Source organism: Colossoma macropomum, unplaced genomic scaffold (genome assembly GCF_904425465.1).
Source record: "Colossoma macropomum unplaced genomic scaffold, Colossoma_macropomum, whole genome shotgun sequence".
Taxonomy (NCBI): Eukaryota; Metazoa; Chordata; class Actinopteri; order Characiformes; family Serrasalmidae; genus Colossoma; species Colossoma macropomum.
The window spans coordinates 134,121-158,981 of record NW_023495272.1 but is presented as its reverse complement, the minus strand read 5'-3'; the positions used below and the strand labels follow the sequence as shown (position 1 = coordinate 158,981).

General features: G+C 38.6%; 1 protein-coding gene across 1 annotated transcript in view; it reads right to left on the bottom strand.

Annotated features, from left to right (window-relative positions):
* The window catches only part of LOC118801503 (deleted in malignant brain tumors 1 protein-like), a gene marked incomplete at its 3' end in the record, with an annotated part of 150,584 nt that overhangs the window by 26,210 nt on the left and 99,513 nt on the right, over positions 1 to 24,861 (bottom strand). Inside the window, exon 15 of the mRNA XM_036561803.1 lies at positions 17,012 to 17,039. Within this exon, the coding sequence (XP_036417696.1) occupies positions 17,012 to 17,039 (28 nt within the window). The remainder of the gene's footprint in view (positions 1 to 17,011; positions 17,040 to 24,861) is intronic.

Below are 24,861 nucleotides of genomic sequence, written 5' to 3'. Positions count from 1 at the left end.
CTAGTTTAGTTTAGCATTGTCCTGCTAAAATATGCAAGGCCTTCTTTGAAAAAGACACTGTCTGGATGGCAGCATATGTTGCCAAAACCTGCATCTTTCATTCAGTATTAATGGTGCCTTCACAGATGTGCAAGTTACCCATGCCATGTGCACTAATGCTCCACCATACCATCATGGATGCTGGCTTTTGAACTGTGTGCTAATAATAAGCTGGGAGGTCTTTAGCATGAAGCATTTCCAAAAAGAATTTCAAATCTATTGGACCACAGGACACTTTTCCACTTTGCCTCAGTCCATCTTAAATGAGCTTGGGCCCAGAGAAGTTGGCAGCATTTCTGGATACTGTTTATATATGATTTCTTCTTTGCATGATACAGCTTTAACTTGCGTTTGTGGATTGCACAGTGAACTGTGTTTACTGAAAATGATTTCATGAGGTGTTCCTGAGCCCATGCAGTAATTTCCAGTACAGAATCATGCCTGTTGTGAATGCAATGCCATCTGAGGGCCCGATGATCACAAGCATCCAATATTGACCATCGGCCTTTCTCCAGATTCTCTGAATCTTTTAATGATATTATGTACTGTGGATGAAAAATATCCAAAATCTTTGCAATTTTACATTGAGGAACATTTTTCTGAAATTGTTTCATAATTTTTAGATGCAGTTTTTCACAGGTTGGTGAACCTGGCCATCTTTGCTTCTGAGAGACTCTGCCTCTCTAGAATGCTCTTTTTATACCCAGTCACATCAGTTAGCAAATAACTCCTTCAGCTGTTTTTTATTAGTACCACCTTTCCAGCCTTTTGTTTTTTGAGATGTGTTGGTGCCATCAAGTTCTAAATGAGTTAATGTTTTTCATGAAAGGGTAAAATGTCTCACTTTCAACATCTGATATGTGTTCAATGTTCTATTGTCAATAAAATATTGGTCCATTAGATTTGCAAAACATTGCATTATGTTTTATTTACATTTATTTACATTTTACACAGCGTCCCAACCTTTTTGGAATTGGGGTTGTAGTTTGAACATGATTGGAATGTATGTGCCTACAAAAAGCAGTAAATTATTTGTAAAATCATAAGTTATACACAATTTCTGATCATTTTCATTTTTGCTTGTTAAAAGTACAGACAGCTGCAACTCACTGCTTCCAAAGATTCCACCACTCTGCTTAGACTAAATGGGCCATCAAGTCATGCATCATGATATCACGTGAAATAAAAATTTTGGTAAACAACAAAATGAAATAATATTCATAGTTGTGTAATTTTTTAACTAAGTAGGAAAGTTTCTAGTGAATGATTGCTCAGATGCTTACTGTAATATTTTTACCGGTGCTTGGTTAGTGTAGGCTTTATAAAGCTTTCAGCCTATTTCTAGACAAACTCTGTCCGTGATGTGTGCCCTTTTAACACTGTCAGTGACTCATACTACATCTATGATTTATGTAAAACTGTGTATATTTGTATAAATTCTTATATGTAAAGTTTTAGAGTTGTTTTTTTAGCCCCAATTTTCTAACATCACTGACTATTAAATGTTATTAAAGGTTATCGGTGTCCTTAAATACTAATAAACAGTATCTGCCCCAAAAAAAAAACATATTGTTCGACCCCTAATACATATATATAGCTGAAAAGTGTAGCTCTGGTAGCAAAAATTTATGATTTAACATGATTTATAATTCTCATAGGAAATTTAATTTTAGCCATAATAATATTTTAACCAGGCAGAGTAGCCTTACAGTGCACTATGAGATTGTGAGATGATACACTATACTGCAAAAAGTATTCGCTCCTCTGCCTTCACACGCATATGAACTTGAGTGACATCCCATTCTTAATCCATAGGGTTTAATATGATGTCGGCCCACCCTTTGCAACTATAACAGCTTCAACTCTTCTGGGAAGGCTTTCCACAAGGTTTAGGAGTGTGTTTATGGGAAGCAAATTTGTAAGATCAGACACTGATATGGGCGGCATGCTGGCGCAGTGGGTAGTGCTGTCGCCTCACAGCAAGAAGGGCCTGGGTTCGACCGGGCGACCAGGATCATTTCTGTGTGGAGGATCATTTCTGTGTGGAGTTTGCATGTTCTCCCCGTGTCTGCGTGGGTTTCCTCCCACAGTCCAAAGACATGCAGTCAGGCCAATTGGACATGCTAAATTGGCCCTAGGTGTGAATGTGTGTGTCTGTCAGTCTGCCCTCCAAATTTACAACCAAGGATGTGCAAAGTAGCAGCAATAAAATATAACAAAACCAGTTTATATAAATCAGTTTTCCTTTCCTAATCAAGTAAATTAAAAACTATCTAAATGTAAATGTTAAATTTAAACAGTGCAGTCTGCCATCTGTCTACGCTTTGCTGCAACTAAATTCTACAATCACAGATCTTTACTGCATCTCTCCGTGCTCTTGTAAGAGTCTTGCTCTCCTCTGAGAGCAGATATTCACTCCCTGCTGCAGAGGAGACGCGCTCTGATGGAGCAGATAGGAAAGTGGCGAATGTTTGTGGAAAACTTGTTCTCTAAACAGTTAAATTTGAACAATTTGGTGTAAACAATTCATTTCAATGGTAACCGTTTGTCCAGCTGCCCTGTATGTTCACGGAGAATTACCTCCTGAAACCGTTTGCGAGGGGTGGCCAACGTTCGTGGAAGACAGAAACCTGTATGGAAACGCTCTCCTGTGTTCGCCGAATTTTAACGCACCGGTGGCCTCGATGTTAAGAGAGGACGAGGCAGTGTTTAAAACTGTAAACGTTATCTGGAAAGTGAACAGGGTCGCTGTGAATAATAGTTACTTGCTTCTCTGTTTCAACTTTATTAACGATCTAAGAGAACCTGCTTTTCGAAATACAAATGTTATAGCTCACAACATGAAATAGAACAGCTTTTAACATTAACATTAGCTAACTAGCTCACCAGCACAACTACCACCGTGTCCCAAACCACGCACTTCTGTACCTCACACACTAGACTAATGAGTGCACTTCTAATGGTATATGCGCTATTTTTACACACAATTTAGGCTGCTAGTATGCGATTTGGAACGGGGTGTATCTTACTGAGATGAATCTTCTTCACCCAGTGAGCCAACAAGTTTCCTCTTCAGATGCTCCACCATGGAGGATGTGCTCCCGTGCCAGCTAAGGAAGGCTTACAAATATTACAACTGACAACCTTTTTTCTGAGTTTAGCTCCCACACTTTTAGGATTTTGTTCTTGAGGCAGACATCACTCTCCAGTAAGCGGTAATGTCAAAACGTTCCTAGTGAGCGCAAGAAAGACGTGTAATGACGTCACCAACTAATCGACTATTAGTTACCAATTAATTTGGTTGTCGATTTTAGTCGACCAAGTCGAATAAACGTTGCACCCCTACTGTACAACCAGCATTGCTCCCAGTAGAACCCTCCTCCACCCCCTCACTAGACCTCACACACACCCACAGTATGTAAACTGTGAATTCATCACTATTTCCTGTGTGCAATATAATCAATACTCCATGTGCAATATGTGAAAAATGTCCCTGCAGTGTAAACATTTTTTGCTTTTTTATGTATAATTGTTTCTATAGTTAATTTTTGTGAATAGAGTTTATGTGACGGATTGAGTTAACATTTTTTATCTTATAGCTTTTATCTTTAGTATTTATATTTATATATACACACACACACACACACACACATACATATATATATATATATATATATATATATATATATATATATATATATAGTCTATATAGTAACAAGTAACACTTTGTTAATTCTAGCTATCTCTTTGCTACTGTAGCACTGTACATTTCCCCGTTGTGGGCCTACTAAAGGATTATCTCATCTTTTCTTATCTTACATGCCTTTTATTTTTAATTTAGTTTGTTTATCCAAACCCTAAAGCTAAGAATTTTGATGTAACTAAATCTGTTATAATAAGCTCTGTACAATATGTTATAATGCATTATATGCTTTAATAAGCTCTGTACCTCTCAAAGCTGTAAACAACTCTGGTGTCAAGGGGCCACTCAGCTGGTCTTTTATGGTGGGACAGCTTTCCTCTCCAAAGTGCTTCTTGTTTTCCCTTCACCACAGCTTCACTGAAAACACTGACCCCTTTATCAATCTTAATCTGTTCAAGAAACAAACATTTGTGACACAGTAAAAGTAATATTAATAACAAAATGACACTCTATAAACTTGTGAGTGAATAGGTAATACGTTTTACTTTAAGGTGAAAACTGTTTTCTGATAATAAGAGCAAAGCTGTGTTCAAGAACATAAAGATGATAAGGAGAAGTAAAATGATTAAAAAGTAATTTAAGAGCCATAAACATAACTGTTTGCCAAGGTTTTTGTCTAAAATGTATTTTAACTAATGAATTTTAATCCAGTCATGGTGGAGTGAAACATGGAGGAAGACATGTTGTAAGGCAAAATAGTCCCCTAAGAAAACTTATTATTTCAGATTTTCCACTATTTTCCCATCATCAACATTCCATATAAACTCAGAAGACTCGTGTAGGTTCACTGGTGGTTTTGGATAGTAAATAAAATGTCTATATTTGTGTTGTAGACATTGTGACCCCTGGTTCCTATCACCACCACTGTAAAGGGCGTTTTTACACTTGAACCATTTCAATGTCTGAAGTAGACTTAGACTGCTGAGTCATGCTGAGTAATGAGTCATTAAACGGCCCCAAAACTAAACCGAACACAGACCACAAAAAGCACGGAGGTCATTTGCAGTTGGTTCTTTTTCAGTTTCACTACAACAGAACTCAGTTTGGATCATTTAAAAACAACTATATGTGAAAAGTTTCTCTACAATGAACCATTTCACATCAAACCACTCTTGAACATAAGTCAGGCTCTAGTCCTCGCGAGCCAAAACATTGCAGACTTCAGCACTCTGCCTCACTAAACACAAATGATTCAGCTCATGACTTCATTAGAAAGGCCTTCATGAACTGAACTAGAGCGTTAGACGAGGGTAAAAGCTAATCTCTGCAGCACGTTGGCCTTGGAGGTCCCCAGGTTGACATGCCTGTCTTAAACCCCGAATTAAGGACAAATTTTTAGGACAAAAAATTGATGGAATTCCCCTTTAACACTGAAGTGACCGTCTGTGCTAGGACGTTTCGATCTGGGCTATCTCTGAGGTAATAACCGGTTTTATGAGGAGCCGGTCTCTTCCCGTTTCCCCCGTTGTACCAAAAAATATGACCGCAAAACACAGAGGTTTGATTATAATTTCAGTAAATTACCGTTACACAGACACTTTATCCAGTACGAATGGGCTAATAAAATCCCTACAGATTACATTACCGGATCTCTTGTGGTAAAATAACCCAGCTCTAACGGGGCTTAACATACAGCAAAGATTTTACATTTAGATTTTACCGCTGTTTCATTCGGTTTACTTACAAGAGACTTACATAAACCCAGCGGTGCTCCTGTCATTCACGCTAACAGGGCTGCTAAAATCAGACCCGCTCATACTGGCGTTTCAAACACGGCGCGCGCGAGGAGCGATTGCTAAGCAACAACCGCAAAACCTTCAGTTAGCAGACAAGCGAGCTAACTACAAACTGGCTAACTTTAGCGGTCAACCTCTCAAATTAACTCAGAAATACTGCGAGATATGTGTGACCAGCTCGAGCAGAACTCACTGTTACTAAAGCTGTTTAGTTCAGTTTTCTCTTTATGTCGTTTCTGACGTTTCTCACCTTTTAAAGCGGAGTTTAACCCCTGAAATGTCCGTTATTCCGCTCCGCTTCCACTCTGCTGCTAACGGCCCAAAATCTTCAGTGTTTTTGGGCTGAAAACTCACAATAATCAGTCACATAATATCTGTCTAATCATTAATGACTGTAATCCGACATTTGATATGATTTTAGGATATTTAGCTGATAAATAAACCGCTAATAATGTGAGCGTTAATCGTCTAAACTGCTTGTACGGCGAATTTAAGAACCGCTTAACGAACGCTGAGAAAGACGGCTCGAGGTCCAGAGGTGCAGGGGGCGGGGCCAATGAACCCAACTCCTCCCGTGTCGTATTTTAATTGGTCCAAACCTCCTGCCAGTCACGTGCATTTTCTCCAATAATATTGTAAAAATTCATGTGGGAAATTTCTCGCGTTCTCTTTCAGTTTATAAAGTTTTAATAAAAAATAATGAAAACAATAATGTACATTCTGCTTTGTGAGCACAGCACTGGATTTGTGGACATTCCAATGTGGAGGCTGCCCCTCAGAGAACCCACACTGGCCATATTTGGGATTTATATAGGCTCGCCCACAAAGGGCCAGTGTGTACGTTTGCTGAAATTACTGCTACTCAGTGCTGATTGGTTGGCATGACAAATCCAGATTGTGTCCACATTGATTCTGACAGTCTGGACGGCAAAGAAAAAAACAACAAAATGATAATAATAATAATAATAATAATAATAATAATAATAATAACAATGCAACCAATCAGCACTCAGTAGCAGTAATGATAACAAATCAGCACTCAAGAGCAGTGACGATAACATTACATGCTGAGTGCTGATTGGTTAGCATTACTGCTACCGGATTGGCTAGCATTATGCTATCGAGTGCTGAATGGTTAGCCTTACACCTACTGAATGTTGATTGGTTAGCATAACTGCTTTTGAGTGCTGACTGTTTAGCATTATGCTACTGAGCATCACTACTACTGTGTACTGATTGGTTGGCATTAATACCTCTGAGTGCAGATCAGTTAGCATTACTGCTGCTGAATGCTGACTTATCATTATTGCTACTGGGTACTGATTGGTTGGCATTACTGCTATTGAGTGCTGCTTGGTTGGTATTACTGCTGCTGAGTGCTGACTGGTTAGCATTACTGCTACTAATTGCTAATTGGTTGCATTGTTATTATTATTATTTTTGTTGTTGTTTTTTCCTTTGACGTCCAGACTGTCAAAATCAATTTGGATACAATCTGGATTTGCCAAAATCTGATTTGGGCTAGCAGTCTGAACAAGGCCTAAGCATCTGCCAAGCATTGTACTGAGACAAAATCTCATCGTCCTGGTCTTTGGCTCCTTGTTCATTTTTATTATAAACGCTGCACTGCTGCAGTCTTTAAACAGTTTTATTAATGAACTGCTGACAACTGTGTTTTACTGAAACGAGAGGCAAAATGTGCAGTTTTTGTTCCTTTTTTAATACCATATTTGTAAAAGCCAAATATGTAAAAGTGACAGTTTTCCTCAGTTGCACAATCCAAGTGAAATCAAGTGAAAACCCCTTTTTTCTAAGCATTGGGGTGAAATACTCCACAGCAATATCTCAAAGTGTTGAACTGTAGAACCGTGATTGTTTGCAGTGAAGACACACAGGGCAGATGAGTAATACAGAGCTCATTTTGTTTAAAAGAACAGTTACTAGCTAATAATGAAGCTCTATGAACAGTAAGTGCTGAAACAGAAGAGACTGTAGATGAAGAGAAATAAATTTAAAATCAATTAACATTAATCACTTACAGGGGCGGCACTGTATCCTGCCTTCCGTCCAATGACAGCTGGGATAGGCTCCAGCACTCCACCGCGACCCAGAAGGATAAGTGGTTTAGATGATGTATGTATGTATGTATGTATGTATGTATTAATCACTTACAAATCTAATCCCAATATAGTTGGGACAGTATGTCAAATGTTTATAAAAACTGAAAGCAGTGATTTGCAAATCTACTTTGAAATATATTTAAACAAAAGCAGTACAAAAACAAGATTATAGCTCACCAGCCTCATAGTTTTTTGTAAATATTCTGAAAAATTCTGAAATTGATGCCTGCAACACATTGCAAACAAGTAGTGATGGGGCAGTTTAAGACTAGGAACATTATTAAATGTTCAGAAAACATTTTATGTTAAGAGGTGATGTAATCATGCTTGGAAATAAAAGGAGAAATGCCTGAGTCCTTTTTGAGCAACATATAATAATTGTATTTTTTTCCTTTTAAAATTACAATGTTGTGATATTTGGCATGAAATTATTGCTAGTAATTTTCTAGACACACGTCTGTCCCGCTTAAATTACTTAACATCTTTTGATTCCCAAGCTTATTACGTCATAAGGTGTATTTTGGAATAATTACATGGAAAACAATGCAAACTGTCCGAGTTATTCTTTACTTATAATAGAAAGATAGATAGACAGACAGATAGGCAGATGGATAGATAGACAGACAGACAGATAGGCAGATGGATAGATAGATAGATAGATAGATAGAGAGGCAGACAGACAGATAGACAGATAGATAGATAAATAGATAGATAGATAGGCAGATAGACAGACGCATGGACACCAAGCTATTATAGAAATCCATACTGCATGATAAAGTTTATACGTGAGGAACACTGCTTCACTTTTTTCACATTAATCTGATTTATTACTTTCAAAATAAGACTTTGGATAAGTTTAGTCAAACTGTATGTGTACCGAGGGTTTGGTTGCCATATAATCTAAAACTGACCGATAAAAATGGCAACAGTGAGCTGATTTAAGAAGTTCATTAAACAGACTATCTGGGCAGTGCAGCAGCTACAGAAAAGACAAAACACATTCAAAAAACACCACATGGTTTAGGGGAAAAAACTAACATGCCATGTCTTTTAATTACTATCACTCACTCGTGAACTCACTTTGAAGTCAGCTCGGCTGTAAAGAAGAACCGAAAATGTCTGATGCAAAAGTTTTGCAGGGTGACTGTAAGAAAGATTGTGGGAAGACTGACTGAGACCCAGACTCAAGGTGACTATAGTGCAGGGAATATGCAACATTTCTTCTTTTTAAATACATTTTTCCAAGTTCACAGTGTCAACATGACACTTCCTTTTTGAGTTCATGATGTCAATTAAATTAATATATTTGTATTTGTATCAATGATATCAGTAGCACATTGAACAAACCATAAACGATGGCATCCATGGCAGAATAGAGGCTGATAGAGCTTGTCTGTAACAACCCACATCTATATGACATCTCTATGCTGCTCCACAGTGACAAATATGCTTGTCAATAGTTGGAGTGGCAATTGGGGATTGATCAGCACTTAACTGCCACCAAGGGGGTAGAACTTTTAATCCACCAGATAAACAATAGCTACGTGAGCCGGTATGTGAACAGTGTTGCTTGTGCAGCCAAAGTGTGCGAGCATGTATGTGTAGTTGAAAGCAAGTATACAGTGGCCCAAAGGCATTTACTGAAGTTATGGCACATGATTCAATGTGGCACTCCTCAGTTTATGAGACCTGAGGATGTTCATCTTTGACAGTTTGTCACAGCTACACATTTTCACACAATCCAAACCCCACTGACATCTCCACTAACATTACTTATATATTTTAACATCATGCACCTTATAGCCCCACCACACCAATATAGATAGATAGATAGATAAATAGATAGATAGATAGATAGATTTATTAATCCCAGAGGGAAATTCTTCTATTATAGCAATACTTGTAGCAATACCAAAGCACAGTAAAGAGCAAAACAAGAGCAAATCGTACAGGAGCAAAGGTATTACCATACATTATTTACAGATATATAAAAACAAAGTACAGATAAATAATAGAATAAAATATACTTAAACAATAAACAAGTAATGTGCAGTACAAAAATACAAAGTAATTGCATGAATACTATGCAGGAGACAACACGATGGTGCTTGTCCCTCCAGTAAATGAACTACTGACTATGGTAGCAATAAATGTTAACAGTTGTACGGTGCACCTTTAACAATATAAGGAGCTGGCCTCACATCTCTATACAAGGTTTTGAATCCAGATTTCCTGAATGGTAGACATGTAAACTGACCACCAGACCCAACAGCCAACTCTTTAAGCAAGCAACCACTGCATATACAGATTACACACAAAATGGATTACAACCAAGCCACCATGGGTCGTCATCTGTCATCAGAACATAGAGAAGATACTATAGTAGGCCTGACTGGACGTAATTGTGGTAAACCACAGACGGGTAAGTAGTATCAACAGTGGACAGGTAAATGCTTTTATTGCTATAGGCCAGAGGTCACTAATAGGTGGACCGCGGTCCGAGTCCGGACCCAGACGCTGTGCGGACCTGGACCTATAACCAATAAACTATCGAGAATGAATCATTTTGATGGGGTGGTCCTATTTTAATCAGTGTAACTTTTCAAGCATTTATGGTACCAGTTTAGCAGCCCGGGAAACTCACAGACCAATCGCATGTGTTGTACATATCACATGTGACGCTACTCAGCCAATCAGATCTGTACATTCAATGAGCACTGAGACTCGAGTGAGTGACGCACACACAGGGGAGGGACGAGGTGACAAACAGCAGTCGGAGAAGAAAGTGAGTCAGAGGGAAGTTATTCCACATGACATTCTCTAAAAAAAGAAACTGACAATAAATATTGCTGAAATATGACTGAACTGTACTTTATTTGATTTGATATTCAATTGTTGACTGTATAAGATGTTGATATACCTACTAGGCTACTTCAGTAAACAGTATATGGCACTGATTCATAATGCAAGTCAGACATTATGATGTTTTGGACCTTTGCTTGAGGATATTTTCTGTAACTGTACCTCACTGAATTTTAATTAAAGACCCCTGCTGTAAGCAATGGCTCCTCAACTTCAACCATTCCCTCTTTCTCTGCTTTCGTAATGCTGAAGCTTCTACTAGCCTTAGAAAGAGAAAGATGCCTAAACTGGTCACTAAAGATTGTTCAAACAATGCCCACAATACGATACTGTTTAAACATGAAAAAATGTGAGAAGATTTTTTCTAATAATGCCATTAGAGTCAACAAACCCTGTGCAATTAGAAAAATAAAGAAAAATGTGTGGCCAAAACACCAATTAGATCAGTTCTCCCCAACACATAGTGTAGTCCATAGTAAATTGAACCCTGCTTTACTCAATGTAAGGTCACTAAATAACAAAACACTTCTGATTCGGGATCGTATTAAAAAGCATAAGCCTGATTTTATGTTTCTATCAGAAACGTAGAACTACAACTTTATTTGAAGCTGCATCTGAAAACTACAGATTTATATTTACAGTATTTATAACAGTGACTTCAACGGCAAAAATACCACTATTGGTGAATTTATGTCTGTTGAGTATGTTGCAATCAACCTTTCAGTGATCTTCTGGCTAGAAATGACAAACAAGTGACAAAAGATGGTAAGACATTGTTTTAGAGATATAAATGAAAAAGTTACCTATTTCAGTGTTTCTTTTAATTTGATTTGCCAACACAGCAATCAGTTGGTTCTTATAACTGTTTTCCTGTCTGTCTTTCTTTCCTGTCTTGTGAGCAGCCACAATGTGTAGCCAAAGGTCATAACACTGGAAATGGCAACTCATCATTTTCTTGTCCTTGTTTCCTAATGCCATTAGTTCCAACCATGCAAGTGAACTCAATTCACCCTTTCCTTGATTACTGACAACCACCAATCCAAGACTGAATCTTAAATGGCACTGTGTCAGTTAGGAAACTCTGGCTTCTACCCCTACATATTGCCTTTGTCTAGTAGGGAATTTTGCTCAGTCAGCTCAACTTCTAAGTAACAAATTATAAGGTAACTGATTACATAGTTTTCCTTGAGTTGTTCTTGAGGACACCACAGTTCATCCAACTCAAAACCTGAGTCAATTAGTTTAGTCAAAGGTTCTTTAATTTTTATCTTTAATTTTAGTTCTGCTTAGATTAGATTTGATGTTTTGTTGATAAGTAGCATGGCTACATGTGGCACAACTGCCTTATAATTCATCCCAACATCATGAAATTGTGAGTTTGAACCCCAGAGGCCCCACGACTGTCCAAGAGGAGAGATGTCTGATGGGATTGTGTGATTAAAAGAGACCCATGCAAATGCAAATTCTATTTTGTTTTCCTAACTGAGATGCAGAACTACAAAGCTGGGAAAACTGTTCCCTCTACTAAGAAATTTGAACTTAGTGTCCTTCAGTTCAGTTAACTGAAGAAAAGCATTGTATTCAGTTACTTTAAGAGTTAAAGTTGGGCTGACTTCTCATTTTTCTCAGTGTACTTGGTTGAATCCCGAAAAGCTTGCTTGAAGATGTAATATGCACCGTTTGGGTGCAGGAGACGTTGTTTTAGGACCCATTATGCGGGAGTAGGGAGACATGATATTTAGCCTAAGTTTAGCACCAGCTCTGGCTTAGCACTACTTCCTCTGATGCGCTTTGATGGCCTAATCAAGTTTTTGCCATAGTGAACTGGAAAGAGAAGCGTGCTCTCTTTTAACTATGCAGTAAATGTGTTAGATGACCTCGTATAGTGTGCATTCACCTTTTCAAGGATACGCAATGGACACCTGAGGCCTGTCTCACAAAGCATGTTCAACTACTTCAAGGTTCCTGAAGTTTCAGCTTTGCAAAATTATTATTATTATCATTATTATTATTACAAAATCTATAAATGAGGCATATGAACCCAGGTTTAGTTGCTTAGGCTATGATTTGACCCCTTACCACATGAAAGTGTGACATTTACGATGAACAGCCAGTCATGTGAAACATGAGGAAGAGTCGATGTCTTATTTTCCAGAAGAAGAAGTCACAGTATGTAGATTTGTGAAAGTGCAGCATTTATAACAGTTAAAGCAGCGCTGTCACCTCTGCTACTGTGTTAGTGCTCACTGGAGTAATAAGTGATTTATATTCTTGACCTCTGCTATTTTAACTCTCTAGTAAACCACTCTGACCTGCAGTTTTTCAGTAAGTAGTGGACATACGGAGCAAACAAGTATTGAGCAAACACACACAAAACAAATAACTACATAAGAAATTAAATATGTAAATAAGAAGGTAAAAATAAATAAATTAATAAATACATTAAAAACAAAAAATAACAACAAATCAAAAATGACAACAATAAATAAAAAATAAAGAAAAAAAAATTGCAAGTAGACAACAGAGCTAGACTGGGTACATAGCAGTTCCATAGCAGAGCATTTCAATAGTGGGCCTAGATTTAACTCACGAGAGCTACTTCAATAAAAAGATTGTCAGAGAAAATACCCAAAATAAAAAAATCGGGTTTAGAGGTAGATCTATAGACACCATGTGGAAAATTGAGACACTTATTTTCAGAACCTCCGGACTACATTGCAATTCCACATACAATGCAACTGTGTACCTTTTTCAGAGTGAACATTTTATGCATAAATCAGGAACTTTTCCATTAAATTTATTAAATTTTACGGGGGTGTTGTATGTTCTCATAATCCAGTTATATTGTAGTAGCTTTAGCTGGCTATTGATTATTGTTCTTGTCTGAGCATCTATACATACAGGGTGATTCAGAAAGTTTCATCCGATTTCTATATGATTTATTTCACTTGTAAATCATTACAGAACAATGCAGTAAACTGTAAATGGTTTAAATGAGCATAAAGTTTATTATGTAATTGTACAAGGTCTCAGTATGAACCTCCTCCAGCTGTACAGACAACATCAACACCATAGTCAAACTCATCCCATACTGGATTGAGCGTATCGGGTGTCGCTGCACTCACGGCTCTTTCAGTGCGATTTCAGAGATCATCCAGTGTTGTGGAACCAGCGATGAACACTCTGAGCTGTTGGAGCTTCACTGCTCACGAAAATCACGCTGCACAGTTATGACTGATTCACTCTTATTGAAGTGGAGAACGCAGAACGCTTTCTGCTCAGGGGTCTCATCTCCTCTCAGACTGAAGGGAACCATCTTCCACTGACAGTCAGAAACTCTATGACCCCTCTTTCAATTGGATTGTGATTGGTTTCTAGGCACCTCACAGTTGTAAAAATACGGTGCTTTAAAATCGGATGAATCTTTTTGAATCGCCCTCTTCCGGGCCTCTAATGAAATATCAATTTGCAGATCTTATTTCCAAGAGTTATTTATGCTGTTTACTCAAATTAAAAATAATTTTTATCATGGAATCTCAATTATGCCATGTAATCCGGGGTGCATTTATATTGGGCATTGGGTGAAAACACGCTGCTGTTTAATCTTTTTTCCGCTTTCCGTAGTCCCAGCGTTGCTTTGTGTGTTATCTGTTCAGTGAATGTGCTGTGGGGTAGGACAGTGAGGTGCAGCTGTGACCTATCGCAGCTCCTCTGGTGCATGATGTTACTCACATAAGTGCTAAGTTTTGTTGACACCGTGTGACACAGCGCCACTTACCCAAACAACACAAAAGGCGTTCAGGGCGGAGAGATACATGCAGGGCGTTATAAGGAAAGACTACCACAATTTTACCATTATCAGTGTGACACATAACTTGTTAGACACGTGCAAGTTCACTGGTCATTTTGGACAGCAGATAAAACGGTGACATTTGTAGTGTAGACATACAGACGTCTTTCTCTTGAAAGGTACATTTCACACCAAACCACTCTGAATGATTTCGTTTACATCTAAACAGTTGAATGATTATGTAATTTTGTTCCTTTTGTTTAAGGCTTTTACTGGAACTTCCAGACAGCAGAGCATTAAAGTAATCCAACCTCGAGGTAATAAAGGTGTAAATTAGCTTTTCTGCACCCTGGATTCTTAATTTGGCAATATTGCAAAGATGAAGGAAAGCTAATCTAGTAATATTGGTTATATGTGCATTGAAGGACAGATCAGGATCGATCGTGACACCAAGGTTTTTTACAGATGTACCTGATGCAGCCGAGAAGCTGTTCAGATTAGGTGGTAAATTAGACAGTTTGTTTCTAGTAGCTCTGCTTTGTCTGAGTTGAGTAGGAGGAAGTCTTTCTTATTAAAAGGTATCATCTCGTTTGGCCAGTATATACAACTGTGTGTCATCAGCGTAACAGTGGAAATTTATGCCGTTTACTGATCATTTTAATTTAAACTGAGGTGCTGATGACCGTGATGCAGAAGGCTGCAGAGGCCGAGTTTCTGTTGCCCCTTTGCACTTTTTCCTGTTCTGTAAAAGCCTAAACTTATTAAGTAATAAGTTTTTAGTCCTTTGAAGTTATTAGTCTTTTAAATTCAACACCAGAAACGTGTCTTCTGTAACAGTGCATCTATGTTTACCACAGTTAAACCCTTTGACTGTGACCAACATGAATCTATATACATGTTTCACTCCATTGATTAGGGCAGTACTTCAGCTGAACTGCAGCTTTATGCAGTTCCTATGCAATGAACAGAGAAACATTAGCTAGCAATAATAAAATTTAAAGACTTCCTTTAAATAAGTTTTTAAGTTAAAACAACATTTTTTACAGTGTGGGAATAATTTAATATTCTAAACATTTTTACCAGAACAAAAAACATTAAACTTCAATTTACCAAGTGTGAAAATGAGGCAAGGTCTCTCCATCCTGGTCCTGAGATCCTTGTGGAAGTCCTTGTTCAAGTTGATTTATGGTTGTGCACTGCTGCTGTCCTCAAACAGCTTTACCTCGAAGTGTGGATGGTGTTTTACAGCCTCTCCCAACGTCCACACGTGTGGTTTTGTGTGCTTCTCTGTGCTTTCTGTGTTTTTACACCCTTTTTTTCACACTTTTCTTTAAGTGTGTGCAGGAGACCACAGTAAACACACACTAAGCTCACACTTTCAGAGGCTGCAGAGGGTCGAGGTTCTGTTTCGCTTTTGCTTTACACAAAAATGCCCGACGCTTTCCTGTTTTCCACAATCAACAACTTTCCCATCCTGCCCCTTCCTTCCTACTGCACCTATCCTGCCCAAGAATATTGTGGAGGAGTCGAAGTGAGGAAAGGGACAGGAGGAACGAAGAGAGACAGCAGTAATGAGGGAAACAGGATGACTGATCTACTTCTACCTCATCAAATCCAAGTCTGTCGCTATTTTCTTGCAGCACATCCCTAAAACTAATGTAATCTATTCACAGTTACTGCAGGAACAGCCTGTTTTTACTTTGTTTTTGTTTTTAATTTTTTAAACTATTGGTTATGGCCTTTAGTTGGCCTTTAAGTTTTGCATTTTTTTTTAAATCAAGTACAAACTATACAAAACACAGACATTGTATTGCAGCGAGTTCAGAAAATGTTTACATGTTTATTCAGGATTATTTGTTCTGCTGCAGATATTTAGATATTAAAAGAGACTTATAAAACAAACAGAAATAGACTTGTCAGTCTAACGCCAAAGCCGAGGAAGTTAGAGCCAGCCATGTGTGAGGCAAGGCTGGGGCCAAATACAGCTGTAAATAAAGCTTAACAGTTGTGTGGACACCACAATGTCTTCCTCTATATCATAAGAGTATAAATACAAACAAAATGCCAGCCAGGCCTCCTCTGTGTTCTCCATCATTTCTGGGTGGGCATGCCTGAAACTGATTGAAATTAAATTAAAGATCTTTCATCTAAACCAAATGCTGGTGTCTCTTTAGTCAGGTCAGAATGTTGTATAAATAAAGGGCTTCCAAAGCTGAAACCAAAAAATGTGTTGCACTGTCAGTTAAAGTGGTAATCTTTCTGATTGCAAAGCATGATCAGCAAGGCTGATTAGAAGGATGGCTTTCTGGTTATTTCATATTATGTCTATCTTCTTGTAATGACTTTGAAGGGTGGGAGGAGTGAGGACACTGGGAGCAGGTGTGGAGAGCTACACTTATTTACACACAACACAAAAACCACTCGGCTTTTCAGACCACAGACAAAATAAAACACGTTTGCTGGGACTTTTCAGTCTTTGCTTCCTTAGCTCTGCTCTAGCTTTGTCGCAACCAAGAGCTATCTGGACCTTTATAAGTAACTCTAATATTATCAATACTATTACCCTAATAACTATCTGTAATCTAATATCTTCAAAAAGATTTTAATAGAATCAAAGAATGTCAACAAAAATGAAAAAGGATAAAAAGAAATGCAACAAGACTTCTTGATTGTTCTCTCCCTACAGGGCCCTCTTACACAACTCTCCATAGGGCATCTCACACAACCCTCCATACCTGTACAAGAGTGTACCAGCTATAACTTAAACTGTCATCTAGCCCAGCTCCCTTCTGTGAGCCCAGAAACTCTCTCCCTGTTAGAGAGTCTACTGCACACAGTCCATAGTCTGCTTCCCTATATTACCTTATTAGGAGGGGTCTCTATTCAGCCAATGTTTAGTTTATTGATTACTAATCAGGGATTGTTTTATTCAATCTTTCCAATCAGCTTCTCCACAGGTCTCCTTCTCTCTGGGCTCTGCCACCTATTGAGAAAAGAGATAGCTATAAATAGGCTGGCAGAAACAAGGCACACGTGAATATCATCAGCTACTCCTGCATGTGACGCTCGGCCACGCCCCCTTCTCCACATGCCCCCACCGCACAACTCAGACCGACAACCCCCCGCCCGAGCGGGAGAGAAAATCAGCTACCACCATCTGATGAAACACAGTGGTAAATATGACCCCACCCCAACTTTTTTGGAAATGGGGTTGTATTACTATCCTTAGGAAGTATCATTCAAGGCAATTTGCTGTTATTGTTCAGACCATGAGAATAGAACATTGTTGGCCTCTCAGAAGAACTTTTCAGCATTAACACTGCTTACCAATGAATAATTAACTAAAACAAGGAAAATGAACAGAAAACTAGAAAATAAAACAATTCCCAACACAGCCATGGCTTGGGCTCACCATCCCTTACCGCCAAACGATATTAACAGCAAATAAAATGAAGGAAAAAATTCCTGCATTCTTACAGAGCCCTCTGGTAACTGAGGGCCCTAAGCGGCTGCTTATAGCTGGAAATGGCCCTGGCTGCCAACCTCATTGCTATGTCTGTGTGCAGCACTGAAGAGTATATGCTCCCAAGAGTATATGGATCATTCTACCAAGTTGATTCAAGGTTGAAAACACTTCTAACTGACTTGGACTTTTGATTAAAATTTTATTGACCCTATATCTTAATTATGCTTATTTTAGTAAAATAAATGATCAAACGTTCCATTTTGTCAGTTCTAAAACAATCTTAAAACTACGAAACTTTTGGTAATGACAATTTGAGCAGAACTCAAAAACACTAGCCAGTACATTACTAGCAAACACAGTTTGAACAACTGTACACATAAAATCATAATATTTTTACTGAAACACAAAAAAAGTTTGTTTACTTAAGAAAATGTGCATTTTAGTGGCAATTCCTAATGTTGCACACCGATTTTCAAACTTTGGGACACTTTTACTTCAAAACAATTTAACTACTCACCATGTGGCCATTAGGAACAGGGATGCAGCCTCACTTCCTGCTCTAAAATGGACTAAAACTCTGTGTTTCAGTAGCAGCATAAAACATGGGACAGTAAGTTTTGAAATAAAGGTTTTTTTTTTTTATTTAAAAAATAGAATGCAATGACAAGCAAATCATGTAAACCCTGTTTAATTGAAAATAGTAACAGGCCAATAGTAAACAGGGTTTAAACAGATCATACCATAATTCTTGTAAATATCTAAGTTCTGAATGTGTCATTGTTTTTCCTGAGGGGCTGCTGTTTGAACTACCTCATGTTCAATATTTATGACTCAACATCCTGTAGTGATGCTGATTCTTTCACATGAGAAAACAGCAAAAACAGCATGTTGGCAGACAGAAATCAATCAGTATGTCCAGTAAGTGTCCTATCACTTTTTTGCCATTACATAATTTTATTGGACATGCCCGATTACAAAACAATTTATAAAAGGTTTCATTAAAAGAAATTATAGCTTTAATTAAAAGGGACAGAAGTATGTTTGCTATGTTACATCACCTTTTCCTTTAACTAAACTTAATTATTGTATTGTTGAAGACAGATAGATCCAGTGGATCCAGATTCAACAGTGGAATTTTTTTAGCAATTTTTCCATTCTACAAGTCACAACTGCACATCTGGACTAAAGAACACACCTGTTTAAGGTGTATAAACATTTTAAACATTCCTAGTTTTTTGGAACGTCAGTTTCATAATGTGCAGATATTCAATAACGTATATTGCAGGTAATGTTGGAGAACTCAGGATTTCATCTTACGATAAGATCAGGGACATATCATGTCTGATATTTGAACGCTCAGCACTCACGTTATATCCACAACCTATAGCTAGCTAGCTAACTGCTGAGCTGTGCTAGTGAAATGGAAGTCACACAAACTATTGTTATGAGTCGGCACGGTCAGATATGCGGACACTGGAGAAATTTCTTGTCTGCCTTACTGTGTATCTGCCTGGTAAATACAGTTGGGAGGAAACACTGTTATATTAGGGGGAGGCTAACGTAACACTAAGTTAACATATTAGCTTTCAATTTCTACTGGCAATGTCGTACCACTAGCTGTCATGCTCTTATGAAAGAATTTAACTGCTTAAAGTAACATCCTGCAGCTGCTGGCTAATGCAAGTAGGAAAAGGCATCTAGCTACACAACAAACAATGGTGTAATTAACCTTCAAAGCAAGCACTGCTTAAAAATGTAGAAAAGCTACTTGCTGGGAGTTTTGGCTGAGTGCATCGGGAGATCAGTCACTTTATATAAAGGAGAAGAACACAAGAAGCTGATGTATAAACTCAGTCCCACTCAACTCAAATCCAACACAAGAAAACAGCAGAAAAGTCATTTATTTTTTTTATAACATAAAAGACAAACATGATTCTTTCTCTGACAGATCAGAGTAAAAATACCACAAAAACTGTAGATAGAAGAAAATCATGAAAATGAGTAGACAGGGGCTTAAAAATAAACTGATAATAGTTGTTTCAGCTCTCCAGAGAAACAAATAAACAAACTTATAGACATGGAGAAAGTAACTTATAGGTGTAAGTAAGAAAACCCTGAAATACTCGCAGCAGAGAAATGACAAAGGTTTAAAATGAGGGAGACCTAGTGAACATCGATCAGCGTTTCTAAGAGTTCTTCTCCTTCCTGTTGTCTCCCTTTAAATCTGCTTTTCTTAACAATCTGAATAAATGCCCTTTTTCTATTTTTGTGTATTAGCATCAACATTATTGCAGTCGCCATCATCCTTTTCCTCCGTCTGGCTGAAAGCAGTTTCTGCATTCATGTAAACATGTTCACGATCATCATTTGCCTCGGTGTGGATCCCATATACGTTATCCATACCTACAGAACGATGTTGGGTTAATTGTTAATATGTTAATGAGGTGTTTTACAGTGGTGTCGGAATGTTTGTAAACCCTTTAGAACTCTTTGAATTTCTACATAAATGTGACCTTGAATATGATCAGCTTACTTGCATGAGCACCACACCTTAGGTCCTGCTACAACATTTCTACTGGATTAAGGTCTGGACTTTGACTCAACCATTCCAAAACCCAGGATTTCTTTTGCTGTTTCAACTAGTGGTTACAAGACTTCAGATTTTTTTTTTTTTTTAAAGTCAACAGTTATGTGATGAAACTCTAGTTGACTAATCACTGATGACATCATTAATAAAACCACAGAAGAAGGAAACACTGTACAATAAGCAACTTTAAAAATCTGACTTTAAAAATCCACGACAAAGCCATTTTCCACAAGTTAGTAAAGCATGACACGCCCCTTTCAACGAGGCCTGGATTGCATTGCTAGCCTTCAGGGAAACGAAGATATGGACCACAGAATCTCGAAAATTAGTATCTGACATAGGTGTACACTTGGCTGCTTTGCTGAGATGCTAACCAGATCCATAAGGCCAGAGAAATTTAGAGTGATGTAACTCTGTGAAAATAAGGATAACCAACTTCAATCGTACAGTGTTATAATGTAGTCTTTGAGTAACTGGAGATAACATTTATTATCTGATCCTGAAACCAGAGATACGGACCCCAAAATCACCAGGCTTCTCACCTGTTGTCTTCCATGTTGTTAGTGTCATACACGATCAGCGACTAGTCGACAACTAGCTTAAAGACCTATGTCTGTTTTTATTTCTGTCTATTTTTTATTTCTGTCCAATATGCGTAAGTTTAAGTGCAATTATGTCTTGCTACAGTAACGGACGGACGGACGGACGGACAAAATGCACAAATTTTCCAAAAAGATATGTTTCACTAAGTCAGTGCTGTCTATGTATGGCAGGAGAAATAAAATTAGAGGTTAAGGTGGGCTGGTCTGTATCGTTTTCAGACCCGGAGTTATACAAGTCCCACTCTGGCCCTGCCTGTCAGTGGACTGATGAAGTCCAAAATTTCACCAGTTGTTCAAATTGTTTTGTGAACTTCTCCGGCCTAACGAGCAATGACAATTGAGGTTCTCGAACATCTCCTTTGACTTATACATGGCGTGCACTAATAAGTGTGTGTGATAGAGACCAGACTTTGATGGTGAAGACTCAGGTTGACGTCTTTTAAGGGTCAGCCTTAAAACGAAGGGTCAGCCACATTCACACGTGATCATCCAATTAATTGAACTTTCTGACTCTAATTATCCTGTAGACCAAAATGATAATTCTAGAACTTCACATACTTTTGCCAACCAAAATATTTAAATGTTGAACATCTTATTCAAAAAATTAACGAAAACCTATAGTTGCTTATATTATTTGTTTCACTGGGTTCTCTATCTATTGTCATGACTTAAATGAAGCCTAACTTGAGGTCAAACTTCTGCAGAAATTCAAATAATGCTTAAGAGTTCTTTATTTTCAAGCACCACTGTACATACAACAATGGTGTCAAAGGTACAAAAAGCATTTGATTAGCATGCTACATTTTTAAATCGGGACATACTGTCTTAATGTAGACCTAAAGTAAATCATCTACTATACATTACTAAAACTGAAGAATAACAAGCAATAAGTAGGCTGTTTTTATTGTAAATAATTGCAGGTATAGATACGGACTGACGAAAAAAGTACTCACAGTGTCTATCATCAGTCTTCACAGCCAGCTGATCTTTTTGTTTTTTTACATCTCTTCATGAATAAAATGATGACTGGCACTAATATGAGTAACAGTCCTGCTGCCACTCCAGAACCGATGAAGGGAGCCAGTGATGCTGTGAGAGAAATCACCATCAAGACTTTTTTTAAAGAAAATAAATGAGCAAACTAAGACCGGTGCATCTTACTGTACCTCTCACAGTGACAACCAAGAGTTCAGTGGTAGGAGAGTAAAAGGTGCCTGAAGACACGGTTACTTCATAAACACAGCTGTAGTTTCCCTGGTGGACAAAATCTGCCTCAGGAAAGAAGAAGGTGGTTGAGTGGTCAACAGCTGACTGAGTTCTGGTGATATTGGATCCACTGAACTCCAAGTGGAAGGAGCCTCCTGGGTACTGTGGTTTGGTGGAGCAGATGATGGAGAAGCTGTGGCCCCTGGTCACCTCTGGTCCCTGAGGCCACCAGAAGAACCATCCATCAAGTGGTCTGAGGGAGATTTTGGGCTCAAGCAAGTTCACTGGAAAACAAAACACACTTTTAATACAGATTTCTTAGCACAGTCATGCAGCCAAGATTTAACAACAATAACCTCATGAACAAAATCCACTTCAGCAGTACTGACAGTGACTTGGTGGTGGATCATTCTCAACACTGCAGTAACACTGACGTGGTGGTGGTGTGTTAGTGTGTGTTGCGCTGGTACGAGTATGCAGAGAAACAGATGGATTACACTCTGTAACTGTAGAACTACAAAGTGCACCTATATAGTAAGTGGAGCTGATAAAATGGACAATGAGCATCGAAACAAGGAGGTGGTCATAATGTTATGCCTGATCGGTGTGTGTGTGTATATATATATATATATGTATATGTATATGTATATGACGGGTAGTTCCATATATAGTCTCCCAATTGAGTGACCGATATTGTAGATATGTAGATCTCAAGAACAGTGTTCAATTAATGAGAAACACTTGACAGCAATTATCAAGCATAGGATAAAAACATCAGAACCTCTTTAAAATGCCAGTCAAGAACTGAGGACAAAAAACACCAAACAGAATTAGTCTTACCTATTAGAGAGACATTAACTGAACTGCTAAGTGGAGAACTGAGACCATGACTAGAATTTCTGGCCTGGTACTGGCAGTAGTAAGACCACTCATGAACAAAGTCTTCTGGTAAACTGAAGGTGACAGAGGTTCCATTCTTGGTCTCTCTAAAGGACCCAGAGTTCTGTATCAGAGTGAAGGATCCATCTGTGAACTGTGTTTCTACAGAGCAGGTGATGTTAACCTTCTCTCCCCATGTGACCTCTTTACTGTGACTGAGAGAAATGCTTGGAGTGGGTAGAGTCACTGAAAAGGAAATGGTATGAGAATATAACAGATTAAATGTACAACGGAATACATGGTCTGACCTGCTGAATTCCAGTGAAGCTATTTGTGATGTAAAAAGACAAAAATCAGCAAATACCATTAAAAACAAGAAATTATAAAATGTCTGTCAGCCATTAGTCATATCACCTGCAACTTTCTAGTGTTTCATTTAGGATGATGCAAAGATTAAAGCACATATCTAGATATACAATACTGTGCAAAATCCAGAGCAAAGCCTTTTATTTATTTAATTTCTATTCAAAATGCCCATTAAGTACAAGTGATTCTTTTACAGTGTCTGATCTGTAGCAACAGTGGGGCTTAATTTCTTGCATTTCTGTTGCATTTGTAAAAAAGAAAAAAAGGGGCCGAGTGCAAAATACTAACGGTTTTAGCCTGATCAGAGTCCAAATTCAAACCATATAGAGAATATTTGGCATCTCATAAAACAAACTAGCTCGGAAATGTTAATCAAGTCGTTCAAGCATCAACGCTGGGTGGAACAATATCGATCCATCTTTCTCTAAAAGGTTGTCTCTGTTACGGGACGGCGGGGAGGCGGACCCAAGTGCAGAAATGGAAACAGAAAAAATGGAAAAATGAGTTTATTGTGGCACTGGGTTGTGAGTCTGAAACATGCATATGAGGTGACCCAAAGCCAGGTTCGAACCGGCGATGTACTGATCGGCACTTCGTGGCGTTACCACTGCGCCACTGAGGAGCACAGGTAACTACTGGCAAAAACACCTCAAGGAAGGGGGAAAAGAAAAGGCGGGAAAACGACGAATGGCAAACAAAAGAGACGCTGAGAGCAGCGTGCTCAAACAAAGGCTGAACTAGAGAGGCGAGAGAACAGATAATAGGAAAAACCAAAAAACACTTCCACTCCAAGAACGAAGGGAAGGCAGACTTTTTTTTTTTCCCCTTTAAGTAGCTTTAGGACAGTTTCTTTTCTCAGCCCTCTTTTCTTTTCTTTTTTAGTTTTGGGGCAGTTTTGGGGCAGTTTCGTTTCGTTTCGTTTCGTTTCGTTTCGTTTCGTTTCGTTTCGTTTCTGACACTTAGTACCGTACCGGTCACCCCTCTACAAAGGTGTGACAAACACCACTGTTTGCCTTGACCTTAAGTAGAGGAGTCCGCAGGTGTGTCGCGTTGGACCTAATCAGCCCGCGGATTTCTGGGAATTGGAGTTCCCTGAAGTTATGGCCCTGTGCCACCGTCGCCCTCTGCTGGCAGCTGGCGGAGCAGGCTGGACACCCTGCCGCCGTCGCCCTCTGCTGGCAGCAGGCGGCGCAGGCTGGACACCCTGCTGCCGTCGCCCTCTGCTGGCAGCAGGCGGCGCAGGCTGGACACCCTGCCGCCGTTGCCCTCTGCCGGCAGCAGGCGGGGCCGGCTGAACCCTTACAGTCTGCAACTTTACCCACAAGAATTCAACATTTAAAATCAAACAGTAAATCTATCCCAAACTAACTTACTTTTATCTATTTGTTTAATTTACTGACTAATTACTTGTTCTTAAGACTATGAAAGACCATTTTGGGCTTAGCCCACTTTTTACACAAGAGTGATGAAAATAAATGAATACAGTACAGAGATAGCTAGTTTGC